The following is a 27,527-nucleotide window of genomic DNA, read 5'->3' on the forward strand; positions in this document are numbered from 1 at the left end:
CAGTGGAAACAGACAATCTCTGTCTTATAAATTCACATGCTGATGTGGTCTCCACATATCCAATGTATTTTATTTTTATCACACTCTCATTCTACATGTATGCTCAAAAGCACTTCATAGTAATTCTGACATATCACTAGACCTATTTGTTAAATTCAAAGCAGAATATGTTCACAAAAATTACATGTTATACACTAGGTTTTTAGCAATCTACTAACAAATTCCTTCTTCTTAGTTCCCATTTGAGTAATATCAGGTGCAAATAGACTACAGCAATAATGTTTTTACTACATGAGTAAATGTTTCATGTCTACTGGCATTGCAGAACTGCTAATGGGATGAACTTCACCAAACCAAATATATAGTGTAAAGAGGGGAGAGTGTCCTGAAGCAATTTACTCCAATAATACCCTATTGTATATATACAATTTATGATTATTTTCACATTTCTGCAAGGCTGACTAGAGGTAGTCTGCTGTAAGACAAACCGCAATGCACTCATGGTCATGAATAGAAAGTGGGTACGACAAATAGTATTCAATATCACTTTCCAAAACAATTTTTTTAACTGATCACCTCCTTTGTGAGCATATCAAGAGAACATTTGGAAGCTTCTACCTAGTTCAGAACAGACCAACCAAAATTTAAAGGTAAATAAGACTCATGAAGGATCATTCATGTAAAGTTACAGTTTGTGCTTAGCAAGCAAAAACATAATGTAGAAAGGTGAAATTTGGCATGTGTCCCTAGAAATTGATGGATTTCAACTACCTGTATACAATTTTGCAATTTCTAAAATATACCTTAAAACTCATGAACAAAACTACTTTTCAAAGTGTAATCAGTGTCATAAATTGCAAACAGTAATTAAAAATAAATGGAATAAGAAGGTGATCCCTTGATCCACTTGTGGAGGCCTAATTCCAACAGAAGGACCACAACATTGGAGATATTGGGAAATACAGAAGATAAAATCTGAACACTTTTGTAGTCATGGTGTCACATGCCTGGCATCCCAGCATTTGCAAAACTAAGGTAGGACTAACATATGTTCGGTGTGATCCTGGCATGCATCTCCAGTTCAAGAGCTATGTATGAAGACTCGGTGTGAAAGTAACACAAAAAGAAGAGCACTTGCAAGCTCACTACTCAAGGAACATACACAATGAATGTGGAGTGTTAATATATTAGAGTGGCAAAAGACAAATAATGAGGATAAATATTGGCAAAGCAAGCAAAAGTATTAGTATACTGCATACACTAATGAATGAGAGTGTGATTGAGAAATGCACATGTCTTGTCAACATAAGACACCATGTATGAATCAAGACCTATTTATGAAGTAGCTGAATAAAATAAGTGTTCAAAATCCAAGTACATAAGAACAGTGTAATGATTGAATGGAGTGCAATTGATGCAATCTCCACTAACATTTCTTTAATTCTAATAATGAAATAGAGTCCTGAAATTGCACTTTCTGCAGACTTCCACAAAAGCCCCAAAAACCACGACCACTGTAACAAAAGTGAAAATAGTGTAGTTCAATATCACACATAATTGAGTTTGTGAAATAAACTCAAAGACAGCACGAAGACCACTTCTATATGGAATAGGTCTAATAGTTTTTCTGATTCCAAAGGGTCAAAAATAGAAGCACACAGTTTAAGGGATTAGATGAAAAAAGAAGGGCAAGGATTAAGGTGGTAGCCATCTACTGTAGTAAGGTGTGCAGACCCTTTTTATTCACATCTACCAGGGCACTAGATACCTACTGTGAATGCATGTGTAGATCTTTGCATGTATTTCAGAATTACCTTGAGATAATTTCACTGCATAATTTCCTATGTCTTTTCTCTGTTTTACATCACTTTAATGTCAAAAATTTATGCATTTGGTCATTTAATCCAGTTCCAAAGGTCTGAAAAATTGTGCTCAGCTGTATGCCAGAAACCCACATAACTAAATTGTAGAAATTTTACTAAATACCCACATCTCTCAAATGCACAAAAGCATTCCAGTCACATAAAGAACCCAAACTTGTCATTCTGTTAGATTCTGCCTCTCAGATTTTCTCAGCTTGTACAAAATAGTGCAAAGAAAATACTTATGAAGCAAACTATTTAAAGTTTTCTGTTCTTCCTGCAGTCATGCTCACTGTTATCCACCCTGAATCAGCAGAAAAGCCCTCCTTATTGTCACCCTCAGAACAGAATTATCACCAGGAATAATTTCCTGGTACTGCAAGTTGATTTAGCAACCTGTTGTCATCTGTAACCTACCAAGTTCTTCCCCTTTCTTGGAAACCAAGTATTTTTTCTGCCTAGCAATTGGGACATAAGCATACCTTAATTTTGGAACTACCCACATACTGCAATAATTCCATAAAACCTTCATGGGTGAAGAACACACTCAGTATGAAAAGGAGCCTTGTAAGGCATAAGTTTCTATTACTCATCACAGAAACCTGAGAATATAACTCTGGGAGAAAATTATGTCCTTTTACTCCCATCTCCTAGTGAGAAAACTCTAGGCTGCTAAACTTATGGTCTCTAACTTTCCCAAGGTCCACCACAGCTTCAACAATTGTCACAAATTACATTGTGACTAGACAAATTCTATGAATGAAAATGCAAACAACTGAAAACTTACCCAAGCAAATTAATCTTGGTAACACTAGCGGTTAAGACCGCCACCCACCATCCTCCAGGTTCCCATTATACTTAGATGCCCAACAAGGGAAGGACACACTTTTGATTCTTCCATGTTCCACCTCATATTCATCATCTTACTTGATCAGCTGAAAAAGAACCCTAACTATACAAAGTATCCTAATGAAACTCCCTGCCCTTTCCAGCCAGTCTCTGCCTCACCCTCAGCCTGAGCCACTATATCAACCTGTCCTTCACTGTCACATGAAACACAGTCTCAAGGCTAAGGATCAATGGTCAAGGAGCTAATTGGGGTCCCTCGTTTACATATAACCTCTCAGGGTCTTTTTACTACTTTTTTCTTCTCTTTACTACTCTTGAAATAACAACCCTTCTTTGCCTTGCCTTGAGGCATGTGCAGACTCTGTTGTTGGGGTTATCCAGCACTGAAATCCTAAGTTCATGGTTTGCCTCAATCTTCATTTCATTTTTGGAAAATGCTGTCTAGAAACAGGCCACAGAGGACATCAATTATGTTCATAAATCTTTGATAAGTTTCCAGTCTCAATCCTCCCATTTGAAACCCAACAGCAAGTGCACCACCACTGCAGTGAGTTGTGCAGTGTGAGCTCTCTGTAAATTTAGGGATTTACTAAAACCCTAAGTAGCACATGTCTGGGATCTGGTTGTGCATTCTCGACCCTACTTCCACATTTTTACATAATTCAGGACCATCAATTTTACCCTGAGCAGATTGGAAGAAGCGGGGACACCAAGAATCACAGCTTCTGCTGCTGGGAAACTACTCCCTCCCACCATCACCTCATCTGGGGAGAGAATCAAGGGCTCCAGGATGGGTCAGGTTACTCACAGGTAGAGACCAGCATGACAGGGTCCTGTGCCATCTTTGCAGATCCACATGCAATGGAGAGGATGGAGGGCCACAAGGCACTTTAGATAACAAAGGCCCCAGACTCCAGGGCTGTGCTGGGGAGGCCAAGGTCCCTCACCACTGCTTCAAGCAGTTCCAATGTCCTTGTCCTACTAAGAATGGTAACAAGCACTACATCGGCCTGCTATGGTGACTGGGGTTCTGCACACCACCCTAACTGAGCACACACATAACAGGGGAGTGAGATTGAGTTCCACAGAGTCCATATCAGAAGAAATCTCAGTGATTCAGAAAGTGATGGGAACCAGAAAGTCATTTTTGAAAGATCAGACGGTGGTGCCTCCTCCCACCGGATTCTGGTTGGACAATCTGGACAGTTCTTTCCCTCCAGCATTTTTCATTGGCTATTGAAACAAGGCCCTGTCCCATTAGATCTGTGAGACAGGAGAACTGATACCCTATGTGGTAAAGTGTCAGGACCGATAAGTGATTCTAGGCACAGCCCTTAGAAGACCAGGCCTCTTCCCTGGACCTTATGTTCCACAGTGGGGGAGGAATGCATTGTATTTAAGCAGAACCTGCACCTGGCTTTTCCAAAAGAACTCTATTTTTTTCTTTCTCATAGAAATGGAGCCAGGAGTCTGCTATGAATATTCCACACTCAGCATCTAAGGATATAGCTTCTGATTTCACATAAGGATCAATTTGCAGGACAGGGCAAATGAGACTTCAATAGAATAGGACAAAAGGCCTGGTGTTGTCACACTATGTTGATATCAGTCACTTGTCTTTATGGACAAGGAATTCTCACACCTGGTCCTTTAATCTACCCATTATCACCCAAAAAAGTAAGAACAAGCTGGGTGCGGGGCTCACACCTGTAATCCTAACTACTCAGGATGCAGAGATCAGAAGGATTGTGGTTTGAAGCCAGACCAGGCAAAAACTTTACCTTAATTGTTCAGAAGAAACAGAACAGCTAATAAGCAAACTCCTAAACATTGTCTCATTTTTACACTCCTGAATTCTATGATGCATCCTCAACCTGAGGCAACACAACCCCTTTTTATGGTCACCTGAAGACAATCTCAGCTCAGGGGTAAGGGTACCTGGTTCAGGAGCTGATGGTTCCCCCTTTGGTGTCCTTCCTCTCCCATAGTCATCCACTATAGTATGCTCCTCCCTAGAAAACACAGCCCTGCTGTACCTCACCCTTGAGATGCTGCAGACTTCCAAGTTGGCACTGCCCTGCTACTGTGACTTCAATATGGTCAGTCCATTCTCCATCTGAAATTAAAGTTTGAACATACTATCTAGACAACTCCAATTATGTCAGAGATTGCAAAAACCTCAAACCTTCAACACCTTCCCAACATGTCCCCTTTGTCATGAACCCCACATACACATGCAGAGCCATTGTTGTGAGCTGGGCAATGCAAAGACAGCTTCAGTTTAGGAATTTATGATGGCCCTAAGAAGAACTGGGCTGCGGACCTGGCTCTAGTCTGAGATCAGCTTCTAAACACTTAGCTAATTCTGGGCAATCACCAAAGACCCAAGGATAATGGAGGAAGCCCAAACCTCCCACCACTGAAGGCTGGGGAGACCAGGGGCTCAGGTGCTGAGGAGTCCTAACAGGGGCCTGGGCCAGGGCTATGTCACTGCACATAGAGGACAGGATGCCAGAGTGTGCCCATCAGAACAGTCCCACCCCAGGACAAAGAACAACTGCAAAACTGCACAAGCTGCAACTCAGACCACAAAATGTAGTGATGTACTTGGGAGGACCAGGTCTGTACCAACCTTTTCAGGCCATTTCTTATGTTTTCATCCTCCTATGGTCTGAGATGCCAGCTACAAACAGCATTTCAGGCTTCTAGGGTGAGTTAACTTCTGCTCACTCACCTGGGACCATATGCTGGTCACAGTAGGAGAGAGACTAAATTACATGGAATTGCTCTCAGCAGCACAATGAGAGGAAGAAAATGACAAAAGACCAGAAGGTATTTCCTGTATTAATTAGAGGGTTCTACTTACTGCAGCCAGCTCCAGAGTCTTCCCTTCCATACACATACTCAGTAGGTCTCATTTACCATTTCTTCTCAAGCACCCAGTACTTACATATATATATATATATGATAACAAATGTGAATAACTGATTTTGCAGACTGGAGGCATGGCTCAATTGTAGATCATGTGCCTAGCAAATGTGAATCCCTAACTTTAAATCCCAGTATGCCCAGGGAGAGAAAGGATTTAGTGTATCTTTACTTAATTATTTTCAGTACACTTTCTTCTCTGATCTTTATTTATAAACACCCTTTCCTTCTCTCCAAAAATTCACTGCAAGTTTTGCAATACTAGTGTACATGTGATATATTCTGTAAATAACATTCAATTTTTATTCTCTTGTTCAGAACAAAAAACATCAATAACTTTAGGAAGAGGTATGCAACCTTAGAGAGCTGTCAAAAGAGAAGATTCTCAAAATCCAAGTTATCTCTTAAATGTGAGGAGTAGGTGTGGGCTTAAGAAATACAGCACCTGCTTTACAAGTGCAAAGCCCTGAGTTTGAAACCCAATTCCACCCAAAAATGTGTAATATATCTTTTTTGGTAGCATTAAAGAGATGCTGAAAATTATTAATTATAAGATGCCTTTGTAAAGGTTGGCAAAAACTAAGTTCCTGAAATCAAAGTGACAGATGCAATGAAAAAAAAAGGGAGTTTGTTTTTGTAAATTTTCATGATCATGACACCAAGGATAAAATTGTAATTCAGAAATATCCTAGTGTGTGCCGGTTTGTGGTGGCTGATGCCTGTCAACTCATCTACTCAGGAGACAAAGATTGGTAGGGTCATTGTTTGAGACCAACCTGTGCAAAAAGTTAATGCAACATCATCTCAGACAGTAACTCTGTATGGTGGTATTTGCAAATAACTCCACCTACATGGGAGTTTCTGTGGAAGGATTGTAGTGTGAGGAAGTCATAATCAAAATGGGAGACCCTAAATGAAAAGTAACTAAAATAACACGAAATAACTTGGGAGCCAGGCTTGAATTCCAAATGCCCATATCCATGGTCAAAAATGTGTGACAGAGCCTGTCAGGACAGAGCAAAACAGGAGAGGTTGTTGTGCTTGGGACCTCATCACAGATGTCACCTATTGGTGGGCAGCTGGGTGAGTGCAGTGGAGTGAAAATGTGGAGAGGAATAGAGGTTTGCCTAGAAGAGTCTCAGAATTTTCCCTGCTTGATACAGTACTCCAGGTTAGTCAGTGAGCAGTCTGAACAGTCTGTTAATAATGTCCCCTCCTTATCCAAGGAACAAAATAAAGAAAAACAAAGAAATATGGATTCTATTCTCTATATCATTGATGAAGATCAAATTACATTTTGAAATTAGAAAGACAACAAGAACAAGAACAACAAAAAGACCACATCTTAAAATGTTCAACATCAGGGCTATAGAACACAAAATTTTATCAAAACATAAATCCAGTTTAATACTAGACAAAATTAAATGACTTTTGTCATTCCAATATTTCATAAATAACACAATAAATAAGCACATATACAGGAAAGATCAAGTGATAAATTCATGTAGATCAAATTTCCTGAACTGAATTTAATTTCATCCAATTATCCATAAAAGAATTTTTCCCAATTCTGAATCAAATTTATGAAATTTGCATGCTAAGTCATCATTTACCATTAAAATAGGCAAGAAGCATGAAAAATTCCTAGCTGCTGAAGTAAACAGCAATTTCACAGAAAGAAGATTCAAAAAAAGAAACAAAAGGGAAGCTGGTCAACAATGCAGCCTGTTGATCCTACGCTACATGAGAAGGTTGTACACATTTTTAAAGTTAGAGACCACTGTCTCTGTGCAGATGCAGCCCATGGTTGCTTACTTTGAGGAAGGGTGTGAAAGGAACCTACAAAACTAGGAAAATTCAGTCAGTAACCTCCACACACACAATTTTCCCCGCTTCAACAATGAAATGGCTTACTATGACACAGGCTCCTTGGGAAATATTCAATATCCAGAGCCAATTCAATATTCAGAGCTGTGCTGTTTCTTCCTGGCATTGCTAAACTCAAATGAATTCCCCAACACCAATGGGCTTCCCATGTTTTAATTCTGAGGACAGTCTGCAATGCAGAGCTGTAGGCATTCAGCAAGTTTAGCACTGAGACCAAGGCACTGGCAGCACTGTATGTTCCAGTTCCATATGTGTGTGCTCTGTTTGGTCACCATTCCCCATCTTTTTTTTTTTTTATTTTTTTGTGGTACTGGGGTTTGAATCCAGGGCCTCATACTACCTAGGTGAGTGCTTTACCATGTGATCCACTCCAACAGCCCTTCCTTGCGTTCGGTATTTTTGAGATGGGTTCTTGCAAACTATTTGCTCAGGGCTGGCTTATTTTCCCAGGGCTGGCTTCAAATCATGATCCTCCTGATCTCTACTTTCTAGGAGATAGGATTGCAGGTGTGAGTCACCGGTGCAGGGCACCATTTCCTATCTTGAAGTTATCTGCTGATGGCACTGTATACCATCTAACTAGTGCCATAAAGACACTACCTAAAAAAGACCAAGAGCAAACAACCAAACATGCTGCTATTGCTCAGGACATTCTCAGTTTTACTTACTGCAAAGAAGAACCTGGGACCAAGAGCCACACAAGTATACTCTGAAATGAATAAGCCATTTTACCCAGTAGGCACATCCCAAAGGTATCTTTTTTTCCACTGTACAAAACAGGCTTTGTCAATTTTCACAAACTACCTTGTGACTAGACCAATGACCTGAATATAATGCAAACACTTGAAAATTTACCCAGGATTGCCCAAGTAATCCTTGTGAACACGTGATTGAACCCCACCATCCTTCCTATTCTCATTACACTTAGATGTCCTTCTCTTTTAAATTGACCACAAGGCAAGGACAAACTTTCAATTTTCACACTTTATGCCTCAAAATCACTAACTTAATTGATCACAAGGAACTGAACACTCATTAAGCAAACCGCCCTGCATGTTCTCTGCTTCCTCCACATCTGTGATCTCTGACCATGTGCAATAAGAACCAGCAAATGACACCTCCTTTACTGACACTCTAAGGATGGGCTGGCCTCAGGGAAAGATGTCCTGCCATTGGATCAGGTGTTGTCCTTCCATCATCCTTCATCTCCAACTTTATTTCTCCTCCTGTTTGCTCCTCCCTATAAAACACAGACCTGCTCTGTTTCATCCTTAAGATCCTGCAGGCCTTGCAGTTGCTGCTGTCCCAACACTGTGACCTCCTTTCACTATGTTCATGTCCTACCTCAATCTGCATTTCATTTGTGAAAATACTGTCTAGACATAGGGCAAGGTCAACAGCAATTATGTCAGAGAGAGCAACAGTCTCAAACCCTAAACACCTCCCCAAATCTACACTTCACCTTGAACACCAAATGCATATGCAATCCCTTTTCAGTGAGTTGGGCATGACAGGGATAAGTGTAAATTTAGGGATTTATTGTAGCCATAACAAGTACTTGCTTGAGGGACTGACCCTGGATGCGAGACTTCATACATTTGTATTATTCAAATTTTAAATATTTATATTAGTCAGGTCAATAATATGTACCTAGAAATTGGCAGAAGCAGGGAACCCAATGACCACAGATCATGATGCACGGGAACCCATGACCTTCTGCCATCTCCACAGTCTGGAGAGGCATGAGATCTAACGCAGAGCTCCCTGACAGTGTTCTAGGTCAGGGACATGTCAAAAGTAGGTAGCTGACAGAATGATTGGCTTAAACCCATCCAGCCAGCCACAGCCCTAGAAAAGAAAAAACCAAGGGACAGCAGTACCAACAGTTCCTTGATCTATAGGCTTCAGGGCTGTGATGGAGAGTCCCACTTCCATCCCAGCCACTAAGGCCAGTGTCAATCCCTTGATCCTGCCCCATCTGCAATGCAGGTCAGAAACTCACGATTAACTGCTTCTGTGGTGACTGGTTCTTGCTTATCACTGGGGCAAAAGCAATGCACATTGAGAAACTGAATCACAGAGATGGATCTCAGGAGCACAGAGTGCTCCAGAAAATGGGGCATCAGTAAATTCATTTCATGTTAAGCAGTCAGGCCTCCTCCTGATGGACTCTGATTGGTCTTTCCCTACAGTTTGCTCCTTGTAGCACTTCTCCTTGGCTTCTAATCCACAACAGTTAGGGGAGAAGGGATCTTTTCTTGGCAGTGTGCCAGTACTAAACACCTGTTTCCAGCTATACCTGTCAGCAGGCTAGGACTCCTTTCTGGTCCCTATACAGCCCAGCTTGGGATTCATTGTACAAAAGCAGAACTTTCTCCTGAATTTTCAGGGTGGAAACTGCTTCTTCCACTTTGAAAGTGGGCCAGCAGTCTGTAGAGGGAATTCCACAATGAGTATCCATGGATATACCACCTGGTCTCACAAAAAGAGCACTGGGCATACCAGCATCAACATTCATCCTATTAGAATCGTATGATCCATCCACTCTTTAAACTTTCTGACATGCTCACAAATCTTCCCAAATGTTCATGATTTTGCTTCAATAATGGTTACCTCAGTTAATCAGTGCAAACGAAGCATCTCTAAAGCAAGCACATATTTTTGGAGGGGGTGATTGTGGGACTTGAACTCAAGGCCTCACACTTTCTAAGCTGCTACTCTACAGCTTAAGCCACTCTGTAAGACCTCCCAATTTCTTTGGACTATTTTCTCCTTCCTTTAAAAGCAAAACTCTTCTGTGTAACAATTGCGGTGCCTGCATACCTTACTTTTGGGGAAAACCTCTAGTATAATACATAAACGAAAATCATGTCCTGCATTAATCATGATGTTATTATAAAATGAGAAACAGTCTGAGGACAGTAACAGGTAAATGAGAAAGGTGATCAAGTCCCCTCTACTGCAAGAGCAACCATGTATGCATGTGGTCACCCATTTCCAATGGGTCTGGCAATGTGGGGGATACACAGACATTCAGGGATTAGTGGCAACACTAAGAATACTGGGCCTCAGAGGACAGTTTCTGGACTTAAGTCCTGTTTACCCTGAACCTGGAAGTCTCATAAGAAACTCAGAAACTCAACTTAGAGAAAGAGCAGAGTATACACTGCATTGCAATGCTCCTCCCCCATACAAACTAAACAAGCCCAGAGTGCCCAATGAATACCCTGCCAACACCACACAGACTGGGAGCCTCATGCATGGTGTGGAGGGGTCCAGTGAGGACTGTGAGCTAGGAAGAATCAGCTCACAGGGACAGTCCAGAGATTTCATGACTCCCTGCCTGGCCCCACCCTACAGGCTTCCGGTGTCAAAGAGTGAGTGACATCAAAAGTGGGATCAATCCATACATTAAGAACATGACTGTGGCCCTCTATGCCCAAATGCTGGGACTGGACAAGCTGTCACCATTTGCAGCTGCTGTTGTAGTCAGGTGTCCCCTAAGGTTTTGCACTCAGTGTAAATCACACAGCTGCCAAACTGATGGTTCTGAGACAACTGGGAAATGTGGCACATATCTTGATGCCCCACTGTGCATCATGGAACATTTACACTGGACCTCACTATTGCTAGACACAGGGTAGAGACAGCCTGTCTGCCTCTCTGATTAGCTAATGATTTAGGACAAGAACCTCAGGGCACTAGAGACAGGATCAGTGTGCTATTCCTGGCTGTATTGATCTATAGGATAGTAACCTCCAACAGCCAATGCTCAGGCTTTGTCATTTCTAAAAAGTTGTCATGACAACCCCCCCAATAGGGACCTTCTTTGTATTATACATCTTTGCTCTTCATGCTTATTTCTCCTGAAAATGAGACAAGTGTATGAAGGAAATTGCATGTACAGAGTCCCACAAATATCATTACATCAGAGGAGAGGTAAGAATGTCAGGCAAGGATACTGCAAGGTAAAGGGCATATAAGGAGGGTGATGGGGATTTCTGGTGCCACATCTTGGTAAAAGAATTCACAAAGAGAAGAAAATAGGATAAGCCACAGGTTTATTTGGGAAGCAGTGGGCAACCGAGCACAGGGTAGTCCTACTGATCTAATATGAGAGTTGGGCAGTTTGCTTATGTAATGCAAAGAAAAAGAAAATCAAAGGTGCACCCTCTAGCAGGAGGGAGGGAAGACTCAATTAGGTATATTGCACTTGGGGTCCTGAGAACTCAAGCTTTTGTTGTGGTCAATACAGAGGGAGATGGTCATTCCTGGAAAATTGGTCGATGGGTCATTAACTCTCATAGTGTGAGTTAGATGCTGGGGGCTCAAGCCTGTAATCCTAATTGTTGGGGTGAGTACAGGGCAGCACATGAGGACTGGACCCTTCCTTATCACAGGTGGCTAACTGGAAACTCTACAAACAGCCCTAAAGAATAACATTCACCTTTAGCCATTTACTAGAAATCTCCCACCCAAACTCAAAGAAAGACCCCATTATCTCAGGAGTGGAAGAGGGCGGATGGAGGATATTACTGTACAGTGACCTTCCAGGGAGTTCTCTCTGGGACTCCCTTGTTCCTTGGACTTCTACCACTAATTTCCTATATCTATCCCTAGTCAGCAAGCAGCTGTGGGCACCAGCTCTCATGCTGCGGACTGCACCCAAAGAATTCTTCTCCCAATATGGGATGTGCTCATTTTAGGCAGCTTGATAGCTAAAACAAGAGACAATTCTAGGAAAGCATTTTGAGTCAGTCTCAGTCTCCAATAAGACTGTTGCCATAGCTATCAGATTTTTGTATCTAATAGTTTAATCATACAACAGACATACACAAAATTCACCCAGTGACATACAAAACAATTACATTAATTCTGAGTGCTCTCAAAGATATTGAAGGCTTTACATTTAAACTTGAGGTTGTTTTTTAAAAGAATCTCAAGTAGTAATTTTCATTGGGCTACAGTAGCTTTGTTATTAAGCAAAATGTTAAAGTAAATTTAGGGATCCTAGCCTTTTGTCTAGGGTTGGCATCCCATATACTTGCAAGGGCAAAGGATTTGGATGCACAAATCCACGATCCTCTTTCATAGTAAAAATTTTTAAATTATAATTTGTATGCCAGGCTGAAAAAAATGGCAGAATGTTGTGGTTCAAAGGATTGCATCCCCATTGAAACTGGTGCTAGAAAGCATAGAAAGGGTAGAAAAATTAACTCCTGAAGAGTTAATCTTAGGCAAGGGCCCTGGTGAAGAAATTCCCAGTGCCTTATTGAATCCATAGCAGAACTCAGGGAGGCTGTCCTTTTGCCTGTTAGCGAATGCCATAACCTAGGAAACTGAGATTTTAAGTTGAAATACATGGGGCATTTTTAGACCTAGAATTGAAATTCTGTCTTTGTTCCCTCCAGTCTGTATACAAGTGGGGCTGAGGACATAGGATATAGGGAAACCTCAGACATGTCCCATAGCATTTGCAGTTGGTGAGATTGTGATGAATTTGGAAATACAAACTGGCCTGTTTGGTTCAATGGTTACAACTGTCTAACTTATATAGAGGCCAAATCATCTTAAAATATAAAATTAGCCTTTTTTTTTCCTTGTCAGAAAAATGCACTTGTTATTTTTTCTTCATAGTCTAAAAACTATTTTTCACATATAGCATGCACTTTATCTTCTCATTACAGTAACTTAAAAAAAAATTGTTCCCAGATCTTCAACTTTGAAATGGAATTCTCAGTTACTGGTCTTTGTGAACTCCAGAGTCTGAAGGTTTTGAGGAGACATGCCAATGGATGGCCCCTAAGGACCTTGGATGATTTTGAACCATTTTATGCATTGGAAATAGAGTGTTGGAAATTGAGAGAGTTCCAAGGATCCAAACTGAGACAATTTCCATGGGACTTAAGGTCCAATACTGGGACAGTTCCTGTGGGACATAGACTGAGATCCAGGGGTGGTGGGTAATCCCTGCAGTGGCCCTACTTGGTAGGATAGACGTATCAGAGACCAGGAGCATCCCCACTGCCAACAGCTAACCTATCTGGGCATGCACATAGATCTTTTCTAGGTGTCCCCAGAAAACAGCAGGTGAATCCATCCAGTTGGTGGATGGAGGGAGTCTCTCCCCCGATAGATCTTTATCGTGGTCCACAGCAGGATGTCCAGGTTAGGACTGCAGAGACACCTGAATGGGGTGACCAACTCACCAAAATTGAAGATGGGTGTTGGGTGGAAGTTCAGCAATTGGGGAGATGGCCTTTGGAGGAGCCATGAAAGAAAGAAAGGGTGGGAGAGCAGTGAAAAAAAAGGTGGAGAGACAGCCAGGATGAGGAAGACTTGAGCCTCTACTGAGGATCCAAGAGTGAACCTGGAAAAAGCTGCTCTCCACTGCTTTCCAAGTTGTGAGAGTGGACAGCTGGGAGTTGAACCTACAAAACTGACCCAGGTTTCAACACCATATGTTAGAAATGAAAGAATAGTGTGGAATGGTTAGGCAGGAGATGACTCACATGCCAACACAGGGTTTATTGTGGAGAAGAGGCTCTGCAGAGGGGGACCCCAGCAAGAAAGCTGAAGCCCACTGCAGCTTACAGACTGAGGGTAGATAAAGGAGGTGGGTGGAGAAGACCAAAGAAGGTCACTGGATGAGAAAATCCTCAATGACCCCTGACCCTCCTGACATAATGGCTTATGGGTGGGTCATGGCTTAAGGTGGATGTCTCTTTTTCTTTAGGGCTGGGTGGAGAGTTTTCATAAGTCATCTGCAAAGTGGAATGGGTCCAGTTACAACCTGACTTCCTTTGTTCATCCTAACAGGATGGGCAGGAGGGGTTTGTTGGGGCATGAGAGAAAGAGGGAGGTCTAGTTTTAAATAACATGAAGAAACAAGTAGGAAAAACAACACCAGAAGTCATCAGTACAGGGCATGTGACAGCATACAAAGAAGCTGTTTAATGCTAAAAGGACAAGTGTAATAAATTAGAACATTCCAAGTATTGGCAAAAAACACAATTAGCAAACATGTATAGAATTTCAGGTGACAAATCCATATACCATCAAAACTTCCTACTAAATTTAAACTATTGCTAATTTACAGAGCAGCAATCCTCCATTACCCTCTTAAAAGAAAAACTCTGCTGAGAGTAGAAAAAGATAGTGTAACTAATTTATGTAATTAAAATGTACAAAAGATTTTCTGTCCTCCCATCATTAGGGATAAGGTTTATGGGCTTGAGCATTCTTCCTTCCATTCTTCCTTCCTTCCTTCCTTCCTTCCTTCCTTCCTTCCTCCCTCCCTCCCTCCTTTCCTTTCCTTTCCTTTCCCTTTCTCTCTCTCTCTCTCTCTCTCTCTCTCTCTCTGTATCTCTTTCTTTCTTTCTTTAGGCAGTACTGGGGCTTGAACTCAGGGCCATCTACTTGAGCCACTCAATCAACCCTATTTTTGTGAAGGATTTTTGGAGAGAGGGTCTCATGAACTATTTGCCTGGGCTGATAGCACAATCCTCCTGACCTCTGCCTCTTGAATAGCAAGGATTACAGGCATGAGCCACTGGTTCCTGTCTCGAGTATTTTTTAAGAAAATATCTGTTGATCCAGGAACTGTTGTCATGCACCCACCTTAACATTAAGTGGGATAATCAGAATCATCTGGTGACATTTTGGGACCTTGTTAGGGTATGTCAATCTTCAATGTGAGTTGGAAAGTTTTAATTACAAAGTGTGTTCTCAGAATCCTTATGATCTCTTCCTCCATGTTAGGTTTTCTTTGTATATCCACATGGTTACTGCCTAACTTGTACCTAGTAAATCTATCCAAAATATATTATTTCCTTGACGAACTTTGCCTCACTCTCACTCTACTTGTATATTTTCAGTGAGTTCATCTCACACAAGAACTAGGGACCAAGAATGGACACTCTGGTAACATTGCCAAACATTCAACAAAGAACCTCAATGTTGTAACCAGTGTTGTATTTCTTTGCTATCACTTCTGACAACAAATACACAGTATTGTTAATAACAACCAATTTTCAAAAACCAACTGGGTTTGATACAATTCAGTTCGGACACCACTCATTCTTAGTACACTCCCTACAACTTCTGGGCATTGGTTCAAAAGATAATAGGCCATACTTTATGTTTGCTCTCTGGTAACCAGTCACCTTCCTAAAGACCTAGAGAGGTAGCACACTCGTTAGACTAAAGTAAACAGAGCCTGAATGGGGTTTATCAAACACAACTACATATACCCAGAATTCCCTACATGGTGTCCCATTGAGAACTCTTGACAGAAAAGAAGTGAAAAAGAGTGGCAAATATACTGAAGTGGATTGATATTCAAAATTAGCAATTTGGTAGGAGGCAGAGGACCAAAGTAGGATTGCAGACCATGTTGCAATACAACAGGAAATCAACAGCAAAGGCGTAGTTGGAAAACCTCCAGGAGAGGTTAAATCTCCAATAGAGATTAAAATATACATTTTTAAGTAACAGATGCATCTCAACAGACATTTAAGTATTTCAAAGTATATGAAAACTGCTACAGCAAATCCTCTTTCCATAAGGTCAGGTACTGCCTACATCTGTAATTAGTTTTTGAACATATGGTATAGACACACACGAGAACAAAATTTATGTCAGAGAGGACAAAAATTTCAAACCCTTAGTAGTTTGAAATAGTTCACGTTCTTCATGAACTTCAAATGCATTTGCAATGCCTTTCCCATGAGTTGGGCAATGCAAAGATAGATGTAAATTTAGGGATTTATAATATCCCTAAAAGTTAAGGTATAGGGGCCCTCAATTTGAGAGCCCATTTTCAAATATTTAGGCAATTCAGGGCAATCAGCTCTCCCCTGTGGATATTAGAGAAAGTGAGAACTTTAAAGACCACAGCTCCTCCCATGCAGTAACCCACAACCTTTGCCTACTGTCTGTTGAGAAGTAGTGGGGTCAGGTGTAGAGTGCCCTGAGAGGGCTCTGGGCCTGGGGCAAGTTGCCTGCACATAGAGGGCAAGTTGCTAGAATTCACTGTAGAGTTCACTGTAGACCAAAACTGCAGCAATGCTCACAGTCTCCAGAGGTGAAGAGGGGAGGCCTGTGATCTAAAGCAATCATTTCTGGATAGTTGTAATCTTCTGATCTTCCCAGGGCTGAGGACACCAGTCACAAACTCACCATTTCAGCTTCTGTGGTGTTTAGAGTTCTTCCCACTCTCCTGGTGCCACCTACAGGTCAAAATAGGAGAGACTGAGTCATGCAGAATTGCTCTCGGCCAACACAGCATGATTCAGAAAATAGCAGAGCCAGGAAGGCATTTCCTGTGTTAACTAACTTGTAAAGTCCCTGATTCATCAGTTCTTACAGTTTCTTCTCATCAGTCCTTTTAATTGGTTAAAGATCTGGGCCCCATACCCTGAGATATGAGTTACAGGATAAGTGCTTCCCTACTTGGCATAATAGCAGGACCAAATACCAGATTCCATCCACAGTCCTCAGTAGTCCAGGCTTCCTCCTTGGTCCTGACCCAGCCTAGTGTTGATATTCACTGTACTTAAGTAGATCCTCCTCTTCAGAATGGACACTGCTTCTTCCACTGGGAGCTGGGACCAGGAATATCCTGAGACACTTGCATGCTCATTTTCCCAATGGGAAAGACTATGATCTCAGAGAAGGAGTGGTTCCTAGGCCAGGTTAGGGGAGAACTCACTGGACTAGGAGGAGAGTCCTGGTTTTGCAATATTGCATGTTCCCTGGTCATAAGATAACCATAGTTGTGAAAGATTCCAGGGAGAACACATGGATGTATTAAAGAATTTTATCATATGTGAGGGAGGGAACCCCAGTGTGTGCTGTGATCTCTGCCAAAGGCAGATGAATAGTAGTGAGCAGGGGACAATTAGGGTGGGCTTTGTGTTTCCAGACTTTTGGAGCTGGGGGGGCAGTAATAAAGTTTGAACTCAAAACCTCATGCTTGCAGGGCAGATGACCTAACCACTGGAGTCATTCCATCAGCCCTTTCCTCTGTTGGATATTTCAGAGATTTGCTCCCATGAACTAACCATATCCTCCTGATCTCTTCCTCCTGAGCAGCAAGGATAACAGGTGTGAGTCACTGGCATGTGGCAAAGACTTTGAAGCACTTGGTAACCTGTGGGAGGGGAAAGACTTGGCCAGTTTCTGATGGCCAATGATACATGAGGAGGGATTAGCATGGTCTCCAGGTCTGGGGTGGTGGCTCAGGCTCAGGCATGAACAATCTGTGCATATTTGTAATCAAAGGGAGCCTTGATACCTATTAAAAATTATTTTGTAGGCAGGGGTGCTGATGACTCATACCTGTAATTCTGACTACCCAGGAGGCAGAGATCCAGAGGATCTGGCTTCAAAGAAAGTTCTGGACAAATAGTTCTGGGGACCCTATCTTGAAAAAACCACTGTATAAAAGGAATGGTGGGGTGGTTCACGTGGTAAGAGCATTGGCCTAGCAAACATAAAGCCCTGAGTTCAAACTCCAGTGCCACTAATTTTTTTTCTTGCAATTGAGAGTTTCATGGAGAGAGAAAAAAATGTTTACTGTGAAATTTAATGTTATATTATCAAAGTCTCAGTCTCTTCCTATCTTAGCCTGCCTTAATAGCCCACTTCAGGAAATTGGGATCAGGTACTTGGCTTGATGGATGAGAATTTCACACACCAGATCTCTCTGTGGAAAACCCTCTGGACCCCCAAAGCCTCTTGGAAAGGAGTGGAGTCAATGTAGCTTTTGTGCAACAGCCCTAACAGAGATTGCAACCACCCAAGAGGACAGTTGCTGAACTCCCCTGTTCCCTCTCTGCATGGGACCAGGAAGACCCAGTCCCAAGAACATGATGTTCCATACTTGGGCTCGTAGCCATAGCAATGTGACAGCCAATCCCAGTACAGAAATCAAAGGAAACCTGGCGACTCCCACGTACTCCTTCCTGTTTTGCTGCACTGCTTAAATACACTCTTCAGAAAATAAACTACACCACTGCTGCCCAGCACAACCTGAGTTCGTGTCGTTATTCACCACTCAAGCACCTAAGGCCAGAGCTGGAGCCCCCACAGCAGCTGGACTGTGGCAAGTGGAGTCATGACTCAGATCAGCTCTGAACATCTTGGCAGTATAATTCAAGGAGGGACAGGTTCGCTGTGGAGCCCCAACAAAAGGTATCATGAATCATAAGTTGGGGGATGGAATGGGGAACTCACTGAGTTCAGAACATGGGCATTTCTTACACCTACTGCACTGTTTGCTAAAAAGTAAGGGTGTGTCTTACACCCAGGGACAAATTGAGATTTTATAGAGACAGATATCCTATTTAATCCTTGGTTTCCTGAGCATGTAACTTTGGATCCTGATAGCTGGAAGCAGATGAGAAAATGTAAAAAGAGCTCACCAAAGAAGGAAAAATACTGCTATTCATTTTTTTGGCATGTGGTCCTCTATTCATTATTGCTTGGGACCTCTAGCAGATCATTCTAAAGAGGCTCATGAATAAAGTCTTTCAGAGCACAATAAGGAAGACGATAGGAAAGATAATAAGAAGGACAATAAAGAGGAGGAAAAGCCTCCCCCACAAAAACTTGTAAAATTTCAGTTTTCCAATATGGAAGATTGTGCACCACCTTATGCTGACCTTTACCCATCACCGGCCCCATTTCAGGTTGATCCTTAGACCGGTGTCATACGTAAGGCAAGGACAAAAAGGAGAGAGGAAAATGAAGAAGTTTCCCTAGAAACAACTTTCAGGCAATTCTTATTGGAGGATGGGAATAATGACCCTTCTCCTCCACCTTTCCTCTTTCATCTTCAGAGAACCCTCTGGCCCTTCCAGTCATCCTGGGGCCTCAGGGACAATGACAGCATGAGCCCATTTCTCTTGAGATAGTTAGAAGATTTAGAGATTCAGTCAGGGAGAATGGGACTAATGGTCCCTACACTCTTACTCTATTGGAAAATCTGAGTCGAGAAATTTGTACACCATGGGACTCCAAGCATTGAGCCCAAGCTTGCATTAGCCCTGGTGATTTCCTCATATGGAAAGAAAAATATCATGATGGATGTGATGAACAGGCACAAAAATATAGGAATACAGGGGTTCCTTTAACTAGGACCAACTGCAGGGGGTTGGTCCATTTGCTGGTGCCCTTCAACAGATGCAAGGCACATCCCAATATTTTGATCAGGTAAGAATTTGTGCCAAGAGAGCTTGGAGTAGCCTCCCTGACTCTGGCAGAGAATCAACTGAAAGTTTCTTGCAACTAAAACAAAAGGCCAATGAGCCGTGGGCTGAATTCTTGGCCCATGTAAAATGTGCTATCAGCCACAAAATTCAACATGCAGATGCACAAAGGTTCTTGGTTTGCCAAATTGCATATGAGGGGGGCAACCAAAGAATGTAAACAAGCTATCAGACCAGTAAAGAATGGAGATCTTTCCACTTGGGTTTCTCCTACCCAGGATATTGTCACCCAAACATATATGGCCACCAGTCTTGTGGTTGCCCTAACAAATGGGAGCCCTACTGTTTCCCACATTACATGCTTTGGATGTGGACAAAAAGGCCACTGGAAAGGGACTGACTTGAGGGCAAAGGTTACCAGGGCCCCATGCATGTCCCACCAGGAGGAAAACCTTCTAAAATGTGCCCACGATGCAATAAAGGCTCTCATTGGACTAAAGATTGTAAATCCAAATATCATTCTGATGGGTGAAACAGAACTGTGGGCAACCTTCAGCCCCCAACAAAGGAGGAACAACTTCCTGTATCCAGTGGGAAAATTTCCCGAGTTCAGGATTTAATCTCCTGGTCTTAGAGGCATTAACCATCTCTCAGGTAATATACCAGTCCCGGTAACATGTCATTTCTATAACTCTGTAAAAGAATTAACAGGAATAGTCATGGGGACTGAAAAATTTCTTCAAGGACTAACTATGCATCCTTATTCTACTATGTTGCAATCCAAGTCTCCAACAATAGTCTATGTTTCTAGCTCTAGGCAATGGTTGGGATTAGAGAAGGATGCCAAGATTGCAATATTTTTGCCTTTACCATCTGAGACCTCTCCTCAAATATATTGGACTCAACCTGAATAGTTTTTCGAGGTCTTCTAGACACAGGAGCAGTTCAGAGTGTTATCCCTCAATCATTATGGCCTAAATATTGGGAAACAAAAAGAGGAACCATAGTACCAGGAGTAGGGGGACCACAATTAGCCAAAGTTAGTGCAGAGGTACTCCAATGGGAGGATGAAGAAGGCAATTCAGGGACTTTTCAACCTTTCATAAAATTACAGGACTATAAATGAGCTTATGGGGGAGAGACATAATGCAACAATTGCACAAGACTCTCACCAAGCACAAAGCTCAACCTTGGGAGGAGGCTCTTTTCCAGGTTCAACAAGATAGGATAGTCATGAGGCCTTGGTTACTGTAACCACCCCCCCTCCTAGGGGCCACTGAGATGATGTCCCGGCCCACAGCTATACCACTTAAATGGTTGATGAGTGAGCCTGTATGGGTTGATCAGTGGCCACTTTTGGGGAAAAAATTCCAACAGGCTCATATTTTGGTACAACAACAAGAACAAGCTGGACATGTGGAGCCTTCTAATAGTCCATGGAATAGTCCTAATTTTGTAATAGAAAATCAGGCCAAAGGAAAGTATACATTAATACATGACCTTTGAGGTATTAATAAAGCCATGCAAGCCATGGGAGCTTTATAACCAGCCATTCCCTTCTCCTGCCATGATTCCTGCAGGATTTGCAATTATAATTATAGATTTAAAAGATTGCTTTTTCACTATCCCATTACATAACAATGATAAGGAAAAATTTGCCTTTACTTTGCATCCATTAATAATGAAAAACCAGCTCAACAATATCAGTGGAAAGCATTACCTCAAGGTATGAAAAACAGTCCCACCATATGTCAGGCCTATGTCCATGCAGCTCTTACACTCTTCTATAAAAATGGCCACAAATGAAATGTTTTCATTATATGGATGATCTTTTAATTGCTCATCCCTCATTTGCACTATTACAGTAGGCCCTCAGAGACTTAGAAAGATGCCTAGCCAAGGAAGGGTTAAGTATAGCTCCTGACAAACCACAGCTCTGTCCACCATTCAAATATTTGGGACATAGTTGATAATATAGTTAAACCTCTGAAACCAAAATTAGACATAAAAGAAGTTAAGACATTAAATGAACTACAGACACTATTAGGAAATGCTAATTGGATTCGGCCTTTTCTTAAGATTCCCTCGGACTCTTTAAAACCTGTATTTGAGCTATTAAAAAGTGACTCACAATTAACCTCATTAAGAAAATTAACTCCAGAAGCACAACAGGCTATACAACTTGTTGAAATGATTCTTCAACATAACTTCAACAACAGGATAAACTACAGTCAACCCCTCCAGCTAGTCATATTTGGTACTCCAACTACTCCAACAGGGACTATTATACAATAGCCAAATAAAATGATAGAGATGCTCTCTACCCATAACACAACCCATAGAATTATTACTCCCTATTTACAAGAGGTAATATATCTAATTATGAAGGGAAGACAAAAATACAAACAATTGTTTGGCAATGATCCCTCACTCATAGTTACTCCCTTCACCAATATTCAGATATGCTATATCAACAAAACTATTTATGGCAAATTGCAAATAGTAATTACTCAGGACAATTTGACAAGCACTATCCCAAACACCCTACCATAAAATTTTTAACTTCTCAGGCCTGGATTCTACTTTGCATTATAGCCACCAAACCCCTAGCCAATACAATCACAGTGTGTACTAATGGTACCAGTAAAGGGAGAGCCAGATATATCATTTACTCCCCTTTGTGGTCATTGTGAGAACAAATAAATATTGCAACTCCAGGGGCAACTGCACAACATGCTGAAATCTTAGTTCTTGCAGCTCTGCGAGCTCTCCCTGGTCCAGTCAATATAGTTTCAGACTCCCACTATGTAATTAAAGCCACTAACTCCACTGAAACAACTAGACTAATAGGAGATCCCAATTCTACCATTTTTCAGTTACTCACACAGACTCAATTGGTCATTCAGGCTTGTACTTCTCCATTCTTTATTACACATATCTGTTCACATACAGGCCAAGGGAAATCAAGCAGTAGACCAGCTCATCTCCTTCACTGCTGTTGAGAACTCTCAAAATCCTTCTTCCATTTTCCAACAGACCTTACAAAGCCACTCTTTACTACACCAGAATGCTAACATATTACACAAACAATTCCCAACCTTAACTCGAGACCAATGCAAACATACTATTAGGGCCTGCCCCACCTGCAGTGCTCTTCTACGTTTGGGCCCTAATACTGGAATCAACCCTCATGGTATAAAAGCAAACCATATCTGGCAAACTGAGGTCACTCATAGTCTCCAGTTTGGCACCTTAAAATATGTTCATGTGACAGTGGACACATACTCTGGTGTCCTCTTTGCCTCAGCCCACACAGGAGAAACTACCAAACATGCCCTTGGTCACCTGCTTCGTGCTTTTGTAACCTTCAGAATTCCAAAGTCCATAAAGATGGACAACGGTCCCTCCCATACAAGTAAAACATTTCAAGAATTCTGTATATTATGAGACATCACTCACAATACTGAGATTCCTTACAATCCTCAAGGGGAAGCCATTGTAGAATGACAACATCAAAGGATCAAAAACCAACTTTTTAAAATAAAAAAGGGGGAGTTCACCCCCAAGTCTCCACATACCCAATTACATCCTATTAACATTAAATATTTTTCACTTGATGATAAAGGCACGGCACCAAGTTCATGTCATTATTTGCTGCCCGAGCACCAAGGCGAGAGCTGGAGCCCTTGCTGCAGCTGGACTGAGGCATCTCTCAATCTACAGTTCATTACTAAGTACATAAGAACATACCAACAAGGAAACACAAGGAGAAACTAACCTTCAAACCAATACTTATTCAAGAGTGAAGAATAAACACACACAAACATAAAAAATACTTTGAAACAGTTCAGAGAACTACACTCTTTGACACAAGTTTACCAGGTTACAATGATGACACACATTCAAAAGGTACTGAATATTCTCAAGCTTGAGAGCCAGACTGAACACTGAAATTTTGCCCAACTGAGCAATGGTGTCTGATGATGAGGAAGGATTTAACTCTGGGGCCTCAATAGGCCTGCTGTTCCCACTTCCTAGTTTGGTAGCAATGCTCCCTCCTGTAATACATTAATAGTTATTAGAGGGACTTTCACACGGTGTCACTTTAAACTTCCAAAACAAAGAAACTCTTACATTCATGAACTAATTTGTTCATCAGCCTGTTTCTATGAAACTTTCTAAACCTGACTTTCACAGAATTTGGTCATATAGAAATTACAGTTTGACCCTAGGAACTCTATGCACGCCAAACAAATACTGCCTAGAAAAAGGTCCAGTTTTACAATCTGTGAGTAGATAAAAAAGCAATCACATCTGCATGTACAGAACTTACTACTCCTAATTGTCACTGTAATTTACTACCTATTGACAACCTTCCTACCTAGTATGGTTGGGACCAGTATTCACAAAATGTGAGGGATTTTATCTCTTGCTTGGGACTATTGGAAGGTGTTGGCTCATGTAAGAGGTAGGAATCAGTATGAGTCTGAAGATCTTTGGAGATAGGCTGTCAAGGGAGCTCACTGGATCCTAGGTTTCTCTGCTTCTGCTCTTTTGCTCCTAGACAAGATGTGAATTGTTTTGCTCCATGGCATGCTTCCCATACTGTGTGCTGCCTGGTCCCATATCTAAAGTAACACAGCCATTTGATCAGATATGGGACTGACTGCATAACTGCTAAAAAAAACCCAAAAACTTTAATCTTGTAGCTTCACCATCTCATGAGTTGGTCATAGTGTGGATAGTTGTTAATATATTCCTTTCAAGTCCCCCAGTGTCGGGTAACATATTTCTGACTGTGAGGAGATCAATGTACAAGTCATTTTCAACACCATTTTCATTCTGTGGACTTCTCCTCCAGTCTTTCATCTATCATTTTCCCTCTTCTCCAGAATATCTCAACATGATCAGCAGTAAGGTCATCTTCTCTCACAGAGTTTTCAAATTCTGACTAAGCAGAGGCCCCAGACCCTTCATGTGTAGCTACCAATTCTTCCACTTTTGGCTCCTTGTGTAACCTTCCTACAATTTACTCATGGGAATATTCATGAGCTTCCTTTCTTACATATCTTTTCTACAGCTTGCCCTACATTTATAAACATTTCTCTCATTTCAGAAACATCTTTTCCTATGACATATCATCCTTTAAAGGCAGAATTTATGAATACCAAAGCATTTTATGTTGGCACAAGTATTTTTCTTTGTAGTTTCTAGATGACCCCGATATAATACCCTGTTTGTGTCAGGCCATTTTTTCTTGCTAATATCAGAATGTACCTGATTGCGAACATTTTAAAGAAAGTTTTCTTTCCTCATAATTTTCAAGGTCAAAGGAAAATGAGATGCATCAGGTGAAAGGATTACCTGGACAGTTTTTTAGGGTTCCTTTGTATATCCACCTGGTCACTGCCTAACAGTTACCTATGCAGTCTATTTCAAAATGCACTCCTTCCTCACTGAACCTTGCTTCACTGCCACTGTAATTCTGTGTCTTGCTTGCATTCATCTCACACAAGACATAAGTAACAACAACAACAACAACAAAAAAGACATTCGTGCCAAGAATAGGTACTCTGGTAACACTACAATACCTTCCTCCCAAAGACCCTGAAGGTTATGATCTGTGCTGTATTTCTTTGCCATAATTCTGAAAACAAATATGTGGTTGTCAATAACAATAAACATTTCTACTGCACCTCACTGAGCACTCTCACTACAATTTCTGTGCATCAGTTTGAAAAAGACACCAGGGGATAGCATGTGTTTGCTCTGTCTGGTCACCAGTCATTCAACTGAATATTTAGAGAGGTGACACCCTGACACAAATCATCAGAGTTATTCAAACATTGTCTGAATGGGGCTCATGATGTACAACCACATACAATCCTAAAGCCTCATAAATTCCAGAGATTTTAGAATGTCTGTGCTAGAAACTTACACAAAGAGTGAAATCCTTAAATTGAACTACATACTCAAATCATATTCCAAATATGCAAATGCTTTGCACCATGGGAAAAAGTATGAAACTGTCTTTCTGAAAATTAGCGGTAGTAAATAACATGTTATGTAGGGGTGAGGGAGGGCTCTTTGCTATTATCTCCAGATCTAGATGAATCTTAATTATACCCAAAGTCCATATGTGTATTTGATTAAGGTAATCATGTTTATTGTGCACAAAGTTCATTGTTACAATATCTAAGATTATACTGAGGTGACAGAGTATAATGAAAAGTAGAGCGACTGAATTAGCCAACTTTTAATTGATTACAATCAATGGAAGAGATGCAACTTGGACATGGAATGGTCACTGCCTCCGGGCAATGTGAGCAGTATCTGTTCATTAGGTTGGCAGCAGTGGAGCAGAAGGAAGTCTACAGAGAGAGTAATGTGCCAATGTGCTCAGATTTACAGCTCAATGACAGCCATTGACATGCATGTAGCTTCTGGCTGTATGACAGAGAAACACTAATTCATTGGAACATGCCTTCTTGCTAATATTTTCATACCATGGATGTGACAATGGATGATCTTAGGAACTCCTTAGTGTACTCTGTGGCATTATGTCTCACAGCAAATGGAGTATTATGGAAACGAAATATTGTAACTCTGCCAATACTTCTGCCTACAAAAAACTGAAACTAGGTCCTTGTTTATCACCCTGTACTAGCATCATCTCAAAATGGATCAAGGACCTTAATATTAGTCCCAAAATTCTGAAGTTAGTACAGGAAAGAGCAGGGAGTACTCTGGAAGTAATAGGTATAGGCACAGACTTCCTCAATAGAACCCCAGCATCTCAGCAAGTAAGAGAAAGTATAGACAAATGGGAATACATATAACTAAAAAGCTTCTGCACAACAAAAGAAATGGTCTCAACATGGAAGAGACCACTCACAGATAAAATATTTGAGGCTATACATCAGACAAAAGTCTGATAACCAGAATATACAGGGAACTTAAAAATCTACACTCTCCCAAAATCAATGAACCAATAAAGTAGTGGGCAACTGAACTAAACAGAACTTTCTCAAAAGACATTCAAATGGCAAAAAACACATGAAAAAGTGCTATCTCTACACGTAAAGGAAAGGCAAATCAAAACCACACTAAGATTCCACCTCACCCCTGTTAGGATAGCTAACATCCAAAACAACCCAACAACAGATGTTGGTGAGGATGTGGGGAAAAAGGAAACTTCATACCCTGCTTTTAGGAATGCAAGCTGGTGTAACCACTCTGGAAAAAAAAATATGGGCACTTGTTAAATATCTAAACATAGATCTGCCATATCATCCAGCAATCCCACTCCTAGACATATACCTAAAGGAATGCGACTCAGGTTATTCCAAAGGAACCTGCACATTTCTGTTTATTGCAGTGCTATTCTCAATGGCCAACTTAAGGATACAGCCAAGAAGCCCCACTACAGAGGAATTGATTAAGAAAATGTGGTACTTACACATAGTGGAATTTTAGTCAGCTATGAAGAAAAATCAAATCTTATCATTCGCAAGTAAATGGATGGAACAGGAGAACATCATTCTGAGTGAGGTTAGCCAGCCCCAGAAGACCAAAAATCATATGTTCTCGCTCATATGCAGACTTTACATCTAGGTCAAATGCAGCAATGTGGGTGGACTTGGGTCACACATTAAGGGAAGAGCACATATGGGAGGTATGGGGATAGGTAGGAAACCCAAAACATGAAAGTATTTGATGTCCCCACTGCAGAGGAACTAATACAGAAACCTTCAAGGCACACAGGTCAATATGGGAAGGTGATCAAGAG

At 41.3% G+C, this 27,527-nt stretch overlaps 1 protein-coding gene across 1 annotated transcript in view; it reads right to left on the bottom strand.

Moving 5' to 3' along the window:
- Nucleotides 1-27,527, bottom strand: part of LOC109697189 (uncharacterized) — a 74,524-nt gene that overhangs the window by 10,943 nt on the left and 36,054 nt on the right. Inside the window, exon 2 of the mRNA XM_074053667.1 lies at nucleotides 16,707-16,756. Within this exon, the coding sequence (XP_073909768.1) occupies nucleotides 16,707-16,709 (3 nt within the window). The 5' untranslated portion in view covers nucleotides 16,710-16,756. The remainder of the gene's footprint in view (nucleotides 1-16,706; nucleotides 16,757-27,527) is intronic.

Source organism: Castor canadensis, chromosome 14 (assembly GCF_047511655.1).
Source record: "Castor canadensis chromosome 14, mCasCan1.hap1v2, whole genome shotgun sequence".
In the NCBI taxonomy this organism is placed as follows: Eukaryota; Metazoa; Chordata; class Mammalia; order Rodentia; family Castoridae; genus Castor; species Castor canadensis.